Raw genomic sequence first — 19,658 nt, 5'->3', positions numbered from 1 at the left:
GGGTACAGGCATGTTTTCTCAGAAATTTGTTTATTACAGCTTCATATGTTTGTTTTACACTAAACCCTTCTAGTTTGCTGCTTTTAAAAGGTCTCCAGTGTGGTGCCTGGTTTTATAGACAACTTTTAAACTAGTAAGACTGGGAAACCATCCAAGACCATCAAGCTGGCCAAAGTTGTGATTTGTACACATGTATCGAAAGTGTGTTTGTGCTTTGTTGATCTTACTTTTGAGGTAAATCCATTTACACCTCCAGGCCGCGGGTGGCAGCAGAGCGCCGAACACGCACATCACTCCAGAAGAACAGACCCACTGCTTCGCTTCAGGGACGTCTGCTGGTCAAGTGGTGTCAAAACAGGCAAGAACATCATGTATTATTTAATTTACGCGTTTGATACAACCTTCTAAAATTCGTTCGAGGTCAGTACTAGGCTGACATGATTTAAATACCATCGTTAGCGTCAAAGAATATGTTGAATTTGCGAGTTTTAGACTCGTTCCAATGGCTTGATGTTGTCCCGGTTATGCTAACAAGCTAACTGATTGTTTTGATTCTGTAGTATCTAATGTCAACCTACAATTTCAAAATTTTCACAGTTTACTTCAAGTTGACATAAATGCCATTGCAGTGGCTTACTCAAACAGTTGAAATAAACTGAGAATGATAGATGTTGGCTATTTTAGCTCATCATTATGCAGTGTTTGGGCTGCATAACCCTGACCCCGGTAGAGGCTTTTTATACATTTGTTTTAAACCGAGAAATTCACTGTTGTTTATCATTGCTTAGTTATGCATTGATACAGTATTGCTTTTGTACTAGATTCTCTAGATTCTATGTAAAAAAATATATATATATATATTTTACTCAAGGTGTCAGTCTGATTTTTTTTGGCAATCTTGCCTTCCCTGGAATCCATTTACTGACCCATTGGCTTGATTTAATCAGCACTCAGTCATACTATATATATATATATATATATATATATATATATATATATATATACATATATATTAGTCCTAAGTTCCATCATACCAAACTGAACCAGATGATTAACAAATTTATGTTATTGCATTTTGTGTTTTATTCAACTAATTCCTGGAACGGACAACCTAGATATGTGTTAGTAGACACCTAATGTGGTAGGTGTGTATTATGTATTTTGAGGTTGACTTTTATTTGATGTTGTTTTGCAGGACGTTGTGTGTGTGTGTGTAAGCTGTTACGGCTGTGCTGATGGAGCAGTGTGCGTGTGTGGAACGGGAGCTCGAGAAGGTGCTACACAGGTTTGTCACGTATGGGCATCAGTCAGAAGAACGGCTGGATGAACTCCTGAGGAACGTCTGTGAGCTGAGGAGTCGATTGGTTGCCTACGGTGAGCTCTGAGTCTGCTTGGACACCATCGTTTGTGCTTTGGTACAATATGAGCCTCTGGTAGTTCGATATCTATACCTTAGGCAACAAAACAGCTATTGGTGACTGATGAAATCAATTCTTGGAGATTCATTTGAATGACACACATGTGACATCAGTCAGATATCAATCAGAATATATGTGTAGTTACACTTTATTGTAAGATGTCCTTGTTAGAGTGTAGAAGTGAGTTATTTTAATAAACTACATGTACATGCTATAGGGTTAGGGTTTGATTTAGGGTTGGTTGCATGCAATGGTAACACTTTACAATAAGGTTTCATCAGTTAACATTATTAAACTACATTAGTTAACATGAACTAATAATGAACTGCACTTCTACATCATTTATTAATCTTTCTAAATGTTAAAAACTTCAACATTTACTAATGCATTTATTAAAATCAAAAGTTGTGTTTAAAGTCCCCCTGTGGTCAAAATCAAGTTTTTAATGTTGTTTATATGTCAATATATGTGGTGTTTTTAATATGCTGAGCCATTGCTGATTATTTTCTCCTTAAACTGCAGTTTAAAAAAGACGAGGTTTGAAATCGCTGGTGTTTCTGACGTCACAAACTACCTTGCAACTAATCACATCAACGTGCCAGCGGGCTTTAGTAAAACATTAACAGCGAACTAGAAGGGGAGTCTCAAAAGATGCCAGGTTATCCCGGTATATTTCTTTGTTTATATGAAAATCCGGGTAGATTTAGTAATGTAGCGGGTGTATGAAGTATATTATGATGTTATTATGAACTAAATGCCTTTCTCCACTGACGTTCTGAGTTATTCAAATGATTGTTAGAAGGCAGACTGAGATGGCGAATGGGAACATAGTTTGTGTAACATTAGCAACACATTATTAGCTGTTTGATAACAGAGTCAAGCAAAAGGCTAATCATATTAATTACTGTTATGTGTCCGACATTGTAAAGAGCGATATCATTGTGCAGCGTTTACCTCAGTAAGTTGGCCGAGTGAATCTGTGAGCTGGCGTGAGTGGAGGCGGGGCTAATTAGCATATTCATGGTTCCGCGTATACTAAATGAAGCAAGGGTGTAGAGTTGGATTCAAGCTACTTTAAGGCATAAAGAATTTTCTTTCATTGAAAAAAAAACGCTTAAATATGTAATTTTAAGGGATAAAATGATTGACTACTGGGTAACTTTAACATTAGTTAATTCACTGTGAAGTAACATAAACAAATAATGAACATCTGTATTTTATTAACTAATGTTAACAAATACAGTAACAAATGTATTGCTCATGGTTAGTTCCTGTTGGTTAATACATAAACTAATGTTAACAAATGAAACCTTATTGTAAAGTGTTACCCATGTAATTATGCATAATTCATAGTTATTACTGTGTTAACTACATGTAACGTGTAACAAGGACACAAAGTGTTACCTATATGTGCATATGTATAAAGACAAGGGACAAAAGTTAATTTGTAGAAGAATATGGTATTTCATTAATTTCCTTCCTCCTTTCATTCGTGATAGACAATAATTACAATGCCTCATCCGCTGAATAGTGCCACATTCGTACTGAAATTTGCTAAATGATGTTATCATACTTTGGTAAATTTGTGGTACAGTGGTACTGTTATAGCCTGTTATCAACTTGTGAGAGAGTGATTCATATGTCAGTGCTTATATATGAAAACAAGTCTAAAGAGGAGGAGGAGGAGGAAGTCAACCAAGTGCCTTTTCAGCTTTGAAAAAAGCCTATTCAGTGACATCAAGTCAGGAACAATAGGTGTACTTTAGATGCCTGCATAAATAATAGCCTGCAGTGCAAACAAACATGCAATGTTTAGCTGAATAACCTCCTAGCCCACACTTTACGCTTGTAGATGGTTATATAAGCATAACTCTGTTACATAGATGAGTCACAGTAGAAATGTCTGTTTAGATCAAAGTTCGCTTAGCTGCTATATTTCATTGAACTTCCATTCCTAGGTGTACAAGATGCGGATTTGTCAGTGCTCCATCAAACAATGGCCCAGTGCTGCAAGGAAATCAAAGAAACTGTGCAGATGCTCGCCTCAAGGCATAAGGACATCCATGGCAGTGTGTCGAAAGTGGGAAAAGCGATTGACAGAGTAAGAGTTTGCTATCTGAATTGTTAATGTTGTTAAATTACATCAATATTAACAGCACATTCAACAGTTTATCTAAGTCGAGGTTTCCCAAACGGGGGTTTGCGAACCCCTAGGAGTTTCGTGAGGGAACTGCAGGTCGTTCTTGATTGATGAAAGCTAATAAATAATTAAACCATAAAAATGCTGAAATAAATCACTTACTAATAAAAGGATAAATATTTTATTTGTTTATGTGACCATTATCTGGCAGGAGAGAACCGTGAACATGAAAATATGTTGTTAAATTATTGAAATATTACTGCTTTGGACATTCCCAATCCCATTCCTCCTCTCTTTTCCCAGTAGTTTCTGACTGCTTTCTACTTTCTTTGTTAAAAATAATAAAGAACTGCTCAAATTCTGTACTACATTGATAATGAAATTTGCCTTGTAGTATGATTTACCATGTGTGATTGAAAATGTGTATTAAATGCTGTGTTCTCTTGTCCAGAACTTTGATGCGGAGGTGAGTGCAGTTGTAGCTGAGAATGTCTGGGACTCTCCAGAGAGGCAGAAATACCTCAGTGAAACTATCGTAGAGCACCTGTATCGACAAGGCATGCTGAGCGTTGCAGAGGACCTCTGCCAGGTGTGATTTTCTTTTATATTATTCTAAAAATGAGTGTGTGTTTCTGTAAACATTGCTATACTTCATATTTCTGTTAACTTCTGGATGTATAAGTGCTTGTATTTTGTTGAAAATTTGATCCTGGCATTGACATTGAGTGTTTCAATCTGACTTCACAGGAGTCTGGTGTAGTAATCGACATGAGCATGAAACAGCCATTTCTGGAGCTCAACCGCATTTTAGAGGCTTTAAGAACACAAGATCTCAGACCAGCTTTAGAGTATGTGTCCTGTCTGTCTGTTTTCTACTGCCCCCTTTTACTTTTTATTTTATCCTCATGTACACTACATTTCAAAAGTTTTGGGTCAGTACAGATTATTTTTTTTTTTAACAAATTAATACTTCAGCAAGGATGCATTAAATTGGTCAAAAGTGACAGTAAAGACATCTATGTTTAAAAAAAAAATGCTGTTCTTTTAAACTTTTTATTTTTTATATTTTTCTAAGGCATCATGGTTTCCACAAAATAAGCAGCACAACTGTTTTCAACATTGATAATAATAAAACCAGCACCAACTGAGCAGATTAGAACGATTTCTAATGGCTGCTTCAAATTCAGATTTACCATCACAGGAATAAATTACATTTTAAAACAGTTATTTTAAATAGTTATACTATTTCACAATATTACTGTTTTACTCAATTTTTTTTTTATAAAAAAAAATGCAGCCTTGGATAGCATGAGAGATTTCTTTCAATATGTTAAAGGATAATTCCGGTCTATTTTGTAGTTTGTCTTGGATGAACAAGAGTGGTGGACAAAGAAATTTCTGAAAATTGTTCCTGTCTCGACTTTTTGACTATTTTAGAATTGCCCATGACCGCTTTAGAATGGGAGTCTATGGCCATGCACAAAAATGTCCTTAAAACAACCCTTAACGTTCGTTTTCAAAACTGTGCAATTCACCGAGTGGTTAGTGGTGTTCGTTGATGTTCCAAAACAAGTAGCGTAGCGAAATACAGTTTCTGTCGTGTTTTATTTGGCATTTTGTAAAATCCCATTGATTTCTGTTGGAGGACTCATTGCTCGTTATTACTTATTACTCATTGCTATTGATATTACTGCGCTTCAGACTCAAATATCGATCGGAAGTTTATACGCGGTTGTGAGGTATATGAAAAAATAGTTCCACCATAGAAAAATAAACGGACTGAAATCGTACATTGCGCCAATATATTTGTTTTTAATCATCAACGAACACCACTAACCACTCGGTGAGTTGCACAGTTTTGAAAACGAACGTTAAGGGTTGTTTTAAGGACATGTTCGTGCATGGCCATAGACTCCCATTCTAAAGCGGTCATGGGCAATTCTAAAATAGTCAAAAAGTCGAGACAGGAACCATTGTCAAAATTTCTTTGTCCACCACTCTTGTTCATCCAAAACCAACTACAAAATAGACTCAAAGTGTTAAATACCGGAATTATCCTTTAATAAAATACTGACCCCAAACTTTTATGGTAGTTTATCTATGCACATCCTCTCATACCCTGGATTCCTTCAGAACATTGCATTGGATGGGGTGTGGTTTACAAGATTGGTTTGTTGTTGTATATTTCAGGTTAGTAGTTTAATGGTTATTTTGGTTGTATGATTGCTGTGGTAGGTGGGCGGTGACAAACCGTCAGAGGCTGCTGGATCTGAACAGCACCCTTGAGTTCAAGCTTCACAGACTCTATTTCATCAGCCTGCTCAACGGGGGCATCAGCAAACAGCAGGAAGCTTTACAGTACGCACGCCATTTCCAACCGTTTGCCTCACAGCATCAGAGAGGTGAGGAAAGGTTCAGCCCTTAATTGATGAAAAACTTTAACCTCAACAAGGCTTTTATGTAAACATGTGGGTGGAACCAAATCACAATTGAGGCTGTTTTACCAGTAATGTCATTACTTGAAGCAGTTATTTTGTTCATTTTAAAGTTCTTAATGAATTGACAGCTGTATTACACTACCTGATTCATTGTTATGAACAAAGTCTGAGATGACATCTGAGCGTTGTTTGTGTGTGCTCTCTAGATATTCAGATCTTAATGGGTAGTCTAGTGTACCTCCGCCATGGGATCGAGAACTCTCCGTACCGCAGTCTGCTGGAGACGGATCAGTGGGCAGAGATCTGTAACATCTTCACACGGGATGCTTGCGCCCTGCTTGGACTCTCTGTGGAGTCCCCACTCAGTGTCAGGTCAGAACAAAAGTCTTAAATCTCTCCTCATCGTGTAGGATTTTAAACGTAGGCCCTAACCAATGATTACTTGGATATCAAGCCTTCTGAAGAACGTCTGAATTCATTCATGTCTTCAAGTCTTTATACAAGTTTTAGATGGAGATCAATAGAATGGAACAAAACGCAAGGGTCTTGAGGCAAGCTTTTAAAAGTTTAACGTTAAAAAGGTTTAACTTGAAAGGCCACTTTTTTAGTGTTTATTCAGTGCTTTACTCATCTGCATAATGTACATAATGTTAAAAAGTTTGGGATTGGTAAGATTTTGTTTTTGAAAGTCTCTTGTGTGAAAAATTACTGCATTTAAAATTTTAAAATGTAATTTTCAGCATCATTACTCCAGTCTTTAGTGTCACTCGATCCTTCAGAAATCATTCTAATATGCTGATTTGATGCTCAAGAAACATTTCTAATTATCAATGTTGAAAACAGTTGTGCTGTTTAATATTCTTGTTTGTTGAAATGAAAGTAAGAAAGTACAGCATTTATTTGAAATGGAAATCTTTTGTAAAACTTTTAAACTTTTGCAGTTTATCTATCTCCATGGGTGGCTTTTCTCTGTAAATATTGATGTATATGATCGATTGCAATTCGGCACGTCATGTAATTAATTAGATTAAAATTTATCGACTTACAGTCGTACTCTGTTTTAGGCAATTACTTGCTATTTGTATTGACAGTAAAAGCTTTTCTTTGCATGAATTATGTATGCTTTATTACTAAATCCTGTTTTGATTTTCTGACTCTCCATCAGTTTTGCTTCCGGCTGTATGGCGCTGCCTGTTCTCATGAACATCAAACAGGTTATTGAACAGAGACAGTGCAGCGGTGTTTGGACACACAAGGATGAGCTGCCAGTAAGTCTTTCTCTTTACCTTTAATGTTTGATCTAAAGGTTTTAAATGTCTAAATGTCTTTAAATATTTTACTTGAATTGTATGAATTGTAATGTGAAATGTTTATAGTATAATTAGGGATGCACTAATGACTTGGAACAAGATTTACTGATACCAACAGTTTTTGTAAACCCTGATAATTAAAGGTTGTATCAGCGATTTCAGGCCCAAAAAAGGCCCAAACATAAATGATCACATTCATCTAATCTTTCCAGGGTTTCCGCGGGGTCTTAAAAAGTCTAAAATTCTGAACTTTAAATTTAAAGCCTTAAAAAGTCTTAAAAAATGGCCAGATTTTCATCCTAGGTCTTAAATTTCATTTAGTCAGGTCTAAAAAAGTGTTTACCCTCGTTCATTTCCAGAAACGCTGGCGCAGAAAGTTATTACAAAGTAGCAAAAAAGTATCGAGTTGTAGCCTACAAAGCGGAGCTCTAGCAGGGGTCTCCAACGCGTCGCTCGCGTGCTACCAATAGCTCGTGGCTTGATATGAGCTAACGTTAGCTCGCCAGAGGCCGTTCACATATCGCATTTTGGTCACTTTAATCATCCCATCATTTCCTTTCTAGTTATGATCAACTATGATCAACTAAAATCAACAATAATTGTGTTTTTACAGTATAATATGCAAAAGAACAATTTTCTATTAAAAAATATCTACCTCTCCCTCTCTCTCACACACACACATCAGATAATTCTAGATAGATAGATAGATAGATACTCTAATGATCCCGAGGTAACTATCTATCTAACTTGGATAGTGCGTCGTGTAGGTGTTAAATTTCAATCTTTATGGTCTTAAAATGTCTTAAAAAGGTCTTAAATTTGACTTACTGAAACCTGCAGAAACCCTGTCTTTCCTAACGATCCGCTAGCTGCCCGCCCCATAAGCGGGCCGTCAAAAAACGCGTCTCTGTAGGCAGCCTAGGCTCTGAGATCTGCACACAAAAACAATTGGTTTCACCAACCACTCAAAACCAAAATAAATAGTGTTCCAACCAATCACCGACAGGGGGAGGGTGTTGTGAGGTTTTGCGCTCGTGCACACGAAGTCGGAGCTGAAGAAGAAGCCAGCGTCTATCAACCTCACAACACCCTCCCCCTGTCGGTGATTGGTTGGAACACTATTTATTTTGGTTTTGAGTGGTTGGTGAAACCAATTGTTTTTGTGTGCAGATCTCAGAGCCTAGGCTGCCTACAGAGACGCGTTTTTTTGACGGCCCGCTTATGGGGCGGGCAGCTAGCGGATCGTTAGGAAAGATTAGATGAATGTGATCATTTATGTTTGGGTCTGAAATCGCTGATACAACCTTTAATTATACAAAACAAATAATTTATTAAAATGATTATTTACACAATAAAATCAAATCAAATAATCTCTATAGTATGTTTTTATGACCAGCTGAGATATGGAAAATAAAGTGATATTCATTTGTATATGGCAGACAAATTTAAACCAATGGACTACTAAAATTAAGATTGATAAATTAACACATTCTATTCATCTCCTTATTCAGACTGTTCTAAGTTATTATAAACAGAAAATACTGAAACATAAAATAAACTGGATTAATTAATTATATCCATGTCTGATATGTGCTTGGCCAATGATTGGCGAATACATCTGCTAATTAATAATGAATAATTGTGGTAATTTCAAAGACATTAATGCTTTATCAATTCATCCCTGCTCTCTGTGTTTGTTTGTGTGTGTTAGATTGAAATAGACCTGGGGAAGAAGTGCTGGTATCACTCTGTGTTTGCCTGTCCTATCCTGAGGCAGCAGACATCAGAGAGCAATCCACCAATGAAGCTCATCTGTGGACATGTCATATCCAGAGACGCTCTTAACAAACTCACCAATGCTGGAAAGTAAGACTCTGACTTGTGCATCACCTAGACACAAACGAAGTGTACTTCACTCTACATTTACTTTTAAAGTTTAATCTGTGCTGGCAAACTGACCCCAATCCTGATACCTGATGATTTAAAAATTGCACTCTGCAGTTGTTGCTACCAGCAGTAGCGGTAATTGACAGATTAAGCTTTTCTGCACTTTTTAAAGATGAAGTGTGTCATTCTTTTAATGACTACGTTTACAAGCTGTCAAATATCGGGTTATGGTCGGGTTAAGGTCACTATTTGGGTTTCTGAAACATTCGGAATAACCCGTTTACATGCGTGAGCAGAGAGAGTTACTCCTGTATTACATGGAATTTGTAATCAATTGGTAATATCCCGATGTAAACGGCGACGCACGGTTAGCGTCTGGACGTACGGACAACCTTAAGACGCAATATGCGTCATTTCCGATTCTTCTTCCTGTATCCAAAGACAACAATAACAGCAGCAGCAGCACGCAGATAATGAATAGTTGGGGGCAGATAGCGATCGCCTTTGTTTGCGCTTTCCTCCTCGCTCCAAAAGTGTGTTGCTGTGCTGCGTCCCGCCATGTTTACCTCTACTTCTTGTTTACTTCCGGTATACTGCACGCGGGTTTTTGTATGCGCCGTCTGTACTCAAAAGACCAAGATTCCTTGCGAATAGAACATGCGCAGAACACAAATCAATGTTCCTTTTGATGGGGATATGCCGATACACCTTTACATGACCACATATGCGGGTTAGAAAAGGGGTACCCCAGGGATCATATCCGGGTTTTTAAAAACCGGGATATGAGCATATTCGGGTTTTTGTCTGTGTTTACATGGCCGTGCGCAACCGGGTTATTGCTAATATCCCGGTTTTGAACGGGTTATTGGCTGCATGTAAACGTAGTCAATGTTAATAAGGACCTATTATGCTTTTCTTACATTTCAACTTTCTTTAGTATGTAATGTTGCTGTTTGAGCATGAAAAAGGTCTGCAAAGTCACAAAACACAGTCACTCCTAAGCGAATTATTCTCTATATCAGTAAACACTGTTTCTGAACTCCCTGAAACGCCTCCATTGAGTTTTCTTGCGGGATTGTACACGTCACAATATTCCTCATTCCAATCATTCCCGCCCAAGGCAATGCAAAACAAAGAGATGATGCAGGGTTGAGTTGCGTTAGTAGTGTGTTGAAACTCGCTTTTATGGTAAGGGGAGTAACATTTACGAAACGCGTTTGAAGCTTACAACACGCTGGTCCAGCTGACTAATCTGAACACATTGCGCTTTTTGGGAGGAAGGACTTTGTAGAGACAGGAACTAAACAGTGTTAGTGACAGACTGGGAAGAGAGGTGCGGCAACAATGTAAAAAATATGAAGAATAAGGTGTTTTCTGAACATTCAAGCATGAGAACCTATTAGCAACCACATAGCAATCCATTGTTTGGTGCTATTAATCACACTTCACCTTTTGAACCAATTTCATTGTTGTTCTTCAATGTTTTCAGTTATAAATGTATTATTTTCCTCACTGACGATGTCTTAAACTCTCTTCCCAGGCTTAAATGTCCATATTGTCCTATGGAGCAGAATCCATCAGATGCCAAACAGATCTTCTTCTGATGTATTTTTTCGGAGCGTAGCCGAATGACGTGTTGAAGGCCTCTTGGAGCCGCGGTTAGAATGATCCTCATTCACTGGCATGACGAGCCTTCTGTGGCGGCTTCTCCCCCGTGACGCCACCTCCCTCTCCAAAGCTTTTAGTTGACAGAGGCCGGTGGCCATGGCAACATACCTGTAGAACCCGAGTCAGTAAGTGTACCTAACGAGGAAAAGATTGTGCGGATCATTCATTTGTTAACATGGCCTAGTATAAACAGGCTTTTATGAGTATGTATGTGTGCGCGCATTTCGCTTCCTCTTCGTTTGTTTTAATTGCAGAGTATTTTTAAGTTTCCATGATATATCACCTCTCTTTTTCTTTCTTTGTGACTTTTATTAAGCGAATGGGCGTGATGCATCTGTGTGGGTGACTTCTTGCCAGAAAATATCCACAGTTTCCTCTTTTGAGATCACATTTAAATTCATGAACGGGGATTCTTTGCACGTGTACGTGATTGAAATGGGTTTTCAGTATGTATATTAAGAATGACAGAATAAAAATAAGGATTGGTGAACGGGTGCCTGTTGATTCTAAGCAAATGACGTCTCTCTTCCCAATGTAATAAAGGCTGTAATTGGAGTGAATGGCGTTTTGATTAGTGCATCAGTGTGAATATTCATCAGAGATCAGAGGATTTGTGCGTGCAGATTGTGATCTTGTTCCTTGCGCTGGTCGGATGTCAGAGGAAACCTCTTTGTCCAAGCTATGTGTCTTGCTCTGTTTTTTTTTTTTTTTTTAAATTGAATAAATATAAAGCAGTGATTTGTGATGGTATAACTTTTCATTAGTATAATTACATATGTAATGTATTTAAACACACACAGATTGGACTGGGCTTACATTAGCTCTCACAGCTTTGGGCTCCTCTGCTTACATAATCCAAACACACACGCTGATTCGAGAAATGCATCCTCTGCAGACAGTTGCATTAGCGATTGAATCTTTGCCAGCATAACGTAATGAAACTATATGCCCGTTAATGTACATTTGATGGTAGACTGACTGTGTTTTGACGTTCCCCCATAAAGATGAGACTTTCCAGATGTTTCGCATTATCCCTGAATGTAAAGTTCTCTGTTTATATCCGTATAGGTGAAGGGAGACCGTTGAATAATATTGTATCCCTCAGGATATTCATCAAATGCTCACTGGCTTTAGCACAATGCAACTGCTAATTGTCCCGTTCCACTTTGAGATCGATATCTGGAAATGTGCATGCCGAAGCGGAATGTGTGGTTTGTAAATTGCTCTTTTACAATGATTGAATGAAAATGACATTTCAAAGCCCTGCCCACCTCAAGCTTTTCTGACAGATGTGATCCAGACCCGAGACTCAGTCACCTATCAGAGAGAGAGAACCTTTCCCAGAGCTCTTTGACATTCTCGAAGGTCGGGCATGTACCAGCACACCTATGTTCTTCAGCAAACGATGTCTGATTCCCCCCCGCCCCCCTCTATTTTGGTAAAGGCAAAGGCTGTCCTCTTGTTTAAAGCCTTTAAGAGGTGTGTGAGTGCTGTGTGGCCACTGACGTGCTGATAATAAACGTTGTCTGTTATTTCTTTTAGTAGACAATCATTTATTACCTCCCTGAAATTTGTAAGATCAAAGCAGAGTATTGTGAGTTTAAGGAAGTGTTTTCATTCAGTGATTGAGAAATGACTCTGCTTTCTCTACTAACTACTGCAAGGCAACTATTGTAAATATTTATCTTCTAACAGTACAGTATGTTTATTATACTTGCATCTAAATAATAAAAAGATTTATACTCAGCTTTTGAGTTTTCTGTCTGCCTCTACAAACAAGTTTTATAAATGAATGCATTTTACAGTCTTCTTTTAGTCCTCTGAAGCATGATGCAGTTTTTAACCATCATTATACCGAATATTATTATGCAATCATTTATCTTTTTTACTATCTATTATTATGCAATAATGCAAATGCAATGATTATATAGGATAAAAGACTTTTACATTGTTGACAAAGATTTCTATTTCAAACAAATGCTGTTCTTTTTTCCTTTTTCAAAGAATATTTAAAAAATGCATCACGATTTCCATTAAAATCATGTGACACTGAAAACTGGAGTAATGGCAGTGATATTGCATAATATTACTGTTTTGCTGATCAAATATGCAGACTTGGTGAGCATAAAAGACTTCTTTAAAAACAGTTATGAACGGTTCATAATGTATGTTCATAATTGTTGTAGGTTAATGGTTTATGACATGTTCTTTGCTTCACTATAAACTGGCTTTGATTTATTTGTTGATATTAAGGGCATAAAAATACTTCCTTACTGAAACTTGAAAACAATAGCCAGCAAACTGTTTTAAATGAGATGTTGACCCTTTACTCCCACAAGAGGGAAACCTCAGTTCACTGGAGATGCTATAAGGGCTCACCATGTCAAGACATCCTACAGTCACAATGGCCAGAAGGATATTTACTGGGATTTATGAAAAAAAAAAAAAAGACTTGCAGAAGTTGTTTAGATTCTTTTTATACTATTAAAGCTTAATCTTTGTTGTAATAAAAAAGTTGACAATCTGTTAAAAACTTCCTTTGAAATTGTGACAATAACGTACAGCAAAGTTTATGTTTTTCCCATTAAGGATCTAACTCTCACAAACCTTTATAAAAAAAATTACAGGTTCTCGCCTTTAAGCAGTGGTTCTTAAATCTGGTCATGGTGCATAAAAAAGAGAGCTTAAGAAGATAATGAACCCTAGGGGGCAAAGCTATGAATATAGATGAGATAAAAGCAGTATTTTTTCCTTTTTTGAAAATAAGTTCCATGTTTATTTTTATTTTTTTTTCTCAAAAGCTTGTTTTTAAACTCAGCCCTGTTGCTTTTCTCACACTTTTAATACCAGTGAAGGAGCAACTTAAGTCTCTACCTGAAGACAGAATAGACAGACTCCTTATTGTCCGATTGACAATGGCCCATTCTGATCCACGAAGCACAAAATTCCTCTCGGTAAAAGCTGGATCTGATGTGCAGGTGTGCAAGGCTGTGTCACATTCTTCCTCTGAGAGCTGGGCTGGCTCACATGGATTCCCACAACTGCCCCTACATGTTTGTTTAATAAAAATTTTTTTTTGGCTAATTTCTTATCATATGGAGATACCTGTCCTGAGATATCACGCAGAATAGTAGACCTAGTAGCCTACCTAAAATAAAATATGAAATTCTTATTTTTTGCCACTCAGAAGGCGTTTTCTGCCTGTCAATCATTTTGCACGTAAGTGGGCTGTCCATATATGGGAAGCCGGAAGCGCGATAGATGAATTTGGTCTTACGTGAGTTCTTAAAGTCTATGCTCGCAAGAAAAAGAGAAAAATAAAGAGAACACAGCGACGTAAAAAAAAAAAATCGGTAAAACATTTACAGCTGGAGGGAGCTTTAAAGGTCCCGTTTTTCGTGTGTTTTTGAAGCTTTGATTGTGTTTACAGTGTGCAATATAACATGTGTTCATGTTTCGCGTGTAAAAAAACAGTATTTTTCACACAATTTACTTATCTGTATACCGCTGTTTTCACTGTCTTTTGAACGGGCTGATGACTTCCTTGTTCTATGAAGTCCCTCCTTCAGAAAATACGTAACGAGTTCTGATTGTGCCAGCGGTTCCTCTATGGTTGTGATTCGACAGCAGCTTAGCGCACGTTGCCCGGAAAGGTCACGCCTCTTACCATAATGTGGAGATGCATGCGCTCAGGGAAGGCCAAACAAAGGGGATTTGACTCGGGATGAAAATAACAGCGTCTCGACGACATGGCGACAAACATACTCTACAAACGCAACTCTTCCTCTTCTCCGTGGGAGCGCAACAAGACCACGCCCCCCTTTTGTGTATTCCTGTGGGCGGAGGTTAGTCAAAAAACTGTTCTAGTGACGTCATTAAAGAAGGAAGTAGAGGGATGTAGTCCAAACCGGCCGTGCGCTGTAGGCGTCTTCTGTTAAATAAAATATCTCGCTTGGCATTGAACTTTGAGCTTTATAATTTTACAGATATTATTTATATTCTAACAACAACATTACACAGTAACTAAAGTTTGAAACATGGGTTCACGAAGAACAGGACCTTTAAAAGTGAAAATCGCTTGAAAACAGAAGCAGAGCGAAACGCACACGTCCCTAGCTACGCCCCTGGTTACACCCATAGACAGTAAAAGAAATGGACACAGCGACCCCATTGGAACTCAATTGAGACAAGTGAAGCCCATTTTTAGCGATTTCTTAGCACTTCCTTTCCTGACGCGCAGACTCAAACCGAGCAAAGCGTTACACGGTCCACGTGAGCAACCCGTCTGTCTTCTAGTAGCTGTGCCAAGAGAAATCGGAATCATTCCCTTCCGAATCTTGCAGAGATGGAGAGCGTGAGTAGGAATTGTCCATGAGCATGGAGCAGGAGAAACTTTTGCTAAGTATTCTGATTAATTATATTGTCATTTTGCCTCTACGTCCCCCCGATTGCCCGCGAGCTTCTCCTCCTGTCCATACGGTAATCTCTCTAATGTGCGACAAAGAGTCGCTTGGTTATGACGCAATTGTTAGCCTACTTTTACAAAAACTGCTTCTACGGGGCCATAACATAAGCTACAAGGTAATGGAGCATTTTATACATTGTCGTGTTTCTTTAGAAATAAAAAATGGACAAATGGAGTCTTCAAACGCCTCAGATGTAAAGTTATTCGCTGTCAAATTGACGCCAAAATGAATGGAAGTCAATGGGATTGCTAACGCAAGTGAAGTTCCGCTCAAGATGGCGGCACCCCGCCGACTTCAACTTCCGGTCGACTTCCTTCCCGCTTGGTTACACCAAAGCGGCAGGTTTGTAAAGAGGGGGCGTGTCTAATCCGGCAGATGTTATAAAACGGTGTGGCATAGTCTATCTTTAAATGTATTGCACATACGTTGACGTATTCACCACCAAAATCTGATTATAAAAGTAAAATAAATCTTTTAATTGGGCTGGACTCAATTTGAATCTGCAGGTTTTTTCTGCATATTCTGCAGTGTCTGTCTGGGCTTGGAGTCCAGCCCAATAAAATATAGTGTATGTGAAAGAAACTACTAATTGGAAGACACATTTTACACTTTTATTTTACACTAACTGGAAGACACATTTTAGAGCTTTTTTACAGAACAAGGGGGGGAATAATCTTCAGTCAATTTAAAGGAAATGGCAAGGTTTATGCAACTTTGAGGTAAAGAACACCATACGTGTATAGTACAAATCTATACAATTAGTTCATGAAATATAATATGAAATTCAGTAGTATTTAACAATTAAGTCACAGTATAGTTGTCTATGTGAAGATTTAATACCGTAGGATCTAACCTTACTCTTACGATTACTGAAGACTTTTCGACAGTCCTGTGCACACAATGGCATCAAACTTACCAGAATTTTCATTTCACATTCATGCAGATATAAACATCTTGGGTCAAAAGAACAGAAAAACCCAGCAGCGCACATCAATAAGACATAGTAGCAGAAATGCTTCTATATGGATCAGCTGTTGACATTTTTTCCAATGCGAAGGACAACTTGCACAAGTTGTGTGCATTTAAAGTGCATCATGCGTTTTAGGGAATGCACACTTAACTGATTTCATTCTTTGAATAATAAGATGTCTCGTATTATCCGGTACCTAAAGCCCAAAATATAGAATCAATGAAATAATAGTGCTAGAACACTCCAGTCAAGCTAATTTAAAGCATCTATTGGTTTTTAATTAAACACAATTGTAAATTATTTAGGATCTGAAAACAAATATTGTGTTTAAAATAAAATCTGAGATTATTTATCATTTAATTTTTGCCAAAAGAATAGTTTTGATGATTCCGATTTTTCAACAAAATTCATTTAAATCCTTCTGTCATACAAAACAGCACATAATATTCAGCTTGCGCCTCTATTTGGTACACTTTTTGGTCAAACTTGTATAGATTATTTATTTATAGTTTATTCATTGTCTCAGAAGTGAAACGGGATCCAGAGCTGTTGTCGTCAATCTAATCTCAGATGCCAAAGATCATTTGCAAAGTCAGATTTCAGAGGACTCAATCCTCTCTATCCAGGGCAGACCGGTGGGCGGCTTTGCTTCCTCTTCTCCGCCCCCTGCTCCCCCCTCTTCCACTTTGGCCCAGCCCCCTCTCAGCATTGCCAGTTCTTTCTCTAAGGCCTCATTCTTGTGGTACATCTCCAGGTAGCTGGCCTGCAGTTCCTTCTGGTAGCGTATCACCTTCTCCTTCTCGTTCTGCCATGTGCTTCTCTCATTTTCAAAAGCTGAAGTCTGCGCCTCGTTCTGGCGTCTTTCCAGCAGCAGTTCAGCTCTGAGACGCTCCTCCGTGGCACTGGCTCCTCCAGTCTCACCCGCATCCGCTCGAGTGTCCTCGAAAGCAGGCAAGGGGCATTTCCGGCGGGCGCCCTGTAGGGCCATCTGTAGCATGTCGATCTGGCCGTCCTTGCTCTGAATCTGATTGCGCGCCTCGTGCAGCTGAGTCTTTAAGAGGAAGATATCGCTCAGCTTCTGAGTGACCTCTGCCTGAGAGTCCCGGAACTGTTGCTTCAGTAAAGCGATTTCTCCAGACTTCTGGCAGACCTATTAAATCAATAAAATTGAGTCATTCTCGCAAATATACATAGTCAAAAAACTATTTGAGAATATTGTTCACAAGAGGCTGTCAGTGATAGTTCCTATCCTTTGTTTTAATAATGCTAGGCTTATTAGGGGTTTGTCCAGATATGCAATACAAATCTCTCTTTCTATCACTCATTCAAATCCATTTAGTTGTTTGATGTCTGAACTAATCAAATCTGAACCACATCCATATGAAGTTATGTGGTTAGAAATGTGATTAAAGTCTGATTTTTGGAATTGCATTTAAATACTCAACAGTCAGATCATATTTCAAGTAGTTTTTATGTAATAGTAGTAATAGTAGTAATCAAGTAGTCATTCCATGACAACGTTTTTTTTTTTATGTGATTAACTATGGGTATGTTTACATATGTTTACGTATGTTTTCTAACCCTAGTACAACAAAAGTTTTTCCTTTGCATTTTTTGCGTAGAGAGACCATTGTCAAAATGATCTCCGTTCACAAGGCTCAGCGAAAACGATTAAAAACGCTGTATTATGCATGCCAGGCCAATAGATGGCGATGTCACTTTGTAAAGCAACACCACGCACCTATAGACTGATGCATGCGCATCGTTTTCCCAAATTTGCGTTTTTTGTAGTTTACACGGAGACGATAACAGTATCGTTTTCAAAATGTTTTACGTTTTTAGTTGAAAACGGTGTCGTGTAAACAGCCCCTACATGTATGTGGTGATCTGTAAACAATTTAATTGTTTTTTTGAATGTTTATCATCTCTGTGACGAGATTCCCATACAATCTCAGAGGCAAAATTTCTATCGTTCGTCATTCTCTCTGTCTCTACAAAGATATTGACTTTTTAATTTCTTTTTTTTGCATTTACGTCTCAAGTCATTACTATGGCAACTGATATATATCAGATATTGGCTACACTGTTTGAACAAACAGCTCTGGTTGCTTGTAAAATGACAGTGTGGACGGTCAGCTCTAAACATCTGATTTAGATTTTCAGTATGGTCAGCGTGAACAAACTAACAAGCAATACATGATGCGTTCCTTCATTTATCATCCAACTAAAGGTTACTTTTTTCTTTTATCTCCTCCGAAGTTTTCTGAAATCCCCAAAGCTCTGAACAGATAGCTCTGACTTAATGCATACCTCCCATTGGGTCTCTTCCAGCTGGGGATTAATGTTCTGGCTTTGTCCCGCTGGGCTTTGACTTTTCAGGGTCTGGCACTCCAGCCTGACAGAATCCAGCTCCTCCTGCAGCCGGTTGCGTTCCTGCTGTACCTTATACAGCTGCAGCTGCAGGTTTCGCTGGGAACGCTGGGACTGCTGGGATACCTGGCGGAGTTTGGCGGTGTACAGGTGTTTCAGTTCTGTAACCTCCTTCTCCCAGAGCCGCTGCTTCCCTTCAAAAACCTACAAGAGCACACAAACACAGTTTTGAATTTTTTTGTTTCAGCTTTATTTGTCATTCCAATTTTGTGTACATTCTATGGGCTGGATCACACAGAACGCGTTTTTTGCTTTGAGAAATGCGAGATGCGGGCTGTGGAATCGGGAAAAAAGATTGAACTGATTTTAACTTGAGCGCCTCGTTTTTAGAACGCTGTGTCATGTGTGAGACGCTGCAAAAGACGCGAGTGCAACAGTTTATACACATCCGTCTAGCAAATGTTTAAAGGAACCGTATGTAAGATTGTGGCCAAAACTGGTACTGCAATCACTTTCAAATTACTGTAGAGCGGTGTATCCCCTCCCCCTCCCCCAAGGAGCTTCCAATGGCAAGTGACGAGTCCTACACAGTAAGTTTTTTTCTGTTAATTATGTTTATGCTTCATGAGAGATGTTTTGCGAAGTAATTCGTAACGTTAGACATTTTTTATCCGACACGTTTGTAGCTGCAGCTGTGGTAACTAGAGCAGAGCTGGCAACCCAGATGCCGAAACACTACTGACTTCGTGATTAGTAGATAGGTGGAGGGTGGCGCATCAGGCCAAAACACAACATGACAACATCAACATCAGTTGAGGGCTGCAACTTCACTTTTAAATGACAATATCCTGGCCGGACTACTGTTGTCAGTGATATAAGTATTTGAAATGAACATGATTTCTTAATGTCTAGTGACATATCAGGGCCATTTTATGATTAATTGAAATACATTTCTTACAAACGGTTCCTTTAAATAGAGAAACAATGGAAA

At 38.4% G+C, this 19,658-nt stretch overlaps 2 protein-coding genes across 3 annotated transcripts in view; one reads left to right on the top strand and one right to left on the bottom strand.

Moving 5' to 3' along the window:
- The first annotated feature begins 231 nt into the window (after nucleotides 1-231).
- rmnd5b (required for meiotic nuclear division 5 homolog B) lies at nucleotides 232-12,607 on the top strand. 2 transcript variants are annotated; one of them, XR_014031378.1, is made up of 11 exons: nucleotides 232-358; nucleotides 1,196-1,374; nucleotides 3,377-3,519; nucleotides 4,010-4,147; nucleotides 4,306-4,406; nucleotides 5,794-5,960; nucleotides 6,203-6,368; nucleotides 7,162-7,264; nucleotides 9,018-9,172; nucleotides 10,734-10,986; nucleotides 11,178-11,415. XR_014031378.1 is itself a non-coding variant. In XM_081382958.1 (10 exons), the coding sequence occupies exons 2-10, from the start codon at nucleotides 1,236-1,238 to the stop codon at nucleotides 10,795-10,797; spliced, it is 1,176 nt and encodes a 391-aa protein (XP_081239084.1). In that variant the 5' UTR covers nucleotides 256-358; nucleotides 1,196-1,235; the 3' UTR covers nucleotides 10,798-12,607. The 2 variants fall into 2 exon arrangements, 1 of the variants encoding a protein (XP_081239084.1); XM_081382958.1 differs by having other exon boundaries at nucleotides 256-358; nucleotides 10,734-12,607.
- Nucleotides 12,608-15,918: 3,311 nt separating this feature from the next.
- n4bp3 (NEDD4 binding protein 3) overlaps nucleotides 15,919-19,658 on the bottom strand; it is a 34,227-nt gene continuing 30,487 nt past the window's right edge. The window contains exons 4-5 of the mRNA XM_081383346.1: nucleotides 18,608-18,871; nucleotides 15,919-17,447 (exon numbers count right to left, since the gene is read on the bottom strand). Coding sequence (XP_081239472.1) covers nucleotides 16,890-17,447; nucleotides 18,608-18,871 — 822 coding nt within the window. The 3' untranslated portion in view covers nucleotides 15,919-16,889. The remainder of the gene's footprint in view (nucleotides 17,448-18,607; nucleotides 18,872-19,658) is intronic.

Source organism: Scardinius erythrophthalmus (assembly GCF_964197995.2).
Source record: "Scardinius erythrophthalmus genome assembly, chromosome: 13".
Lineage (NCBI taxonomy): Eukaryota > Metazoa > Chordata > Actinopteri > Cypriniformes > Leuciscidae > Scardinius > Scardinius erythrophthalmus.
Note: the sequence above shows the minus strand (reverse complement) of the source record. Positions and strands in the feature narration are given on the sequence as shown.

Coding starts and splice junctions, on each gene's coding strand:
- rmnd5b (XM_081382958.1), top strand. CDS start 1,236: ATGGAGCAGTGTGCGTGTGTGGAACGGGAGCTCGAGAAGGTGCTACAC. Junction 6,369..7,161: donor GAGTCCCCACTCAGTGTCAG/GTCAGAACAAAA, acceptor ACTCTCCATCAG/TTTTGCTTCCGGCTGTATGG. Junction 7,265..9,017: donor CACACAAGGATGAGCTGCCA/GTAAGTCTTTCT, acceptor TGTGTGTGTTAG/ATTGAAATAGACCTGGGGAA.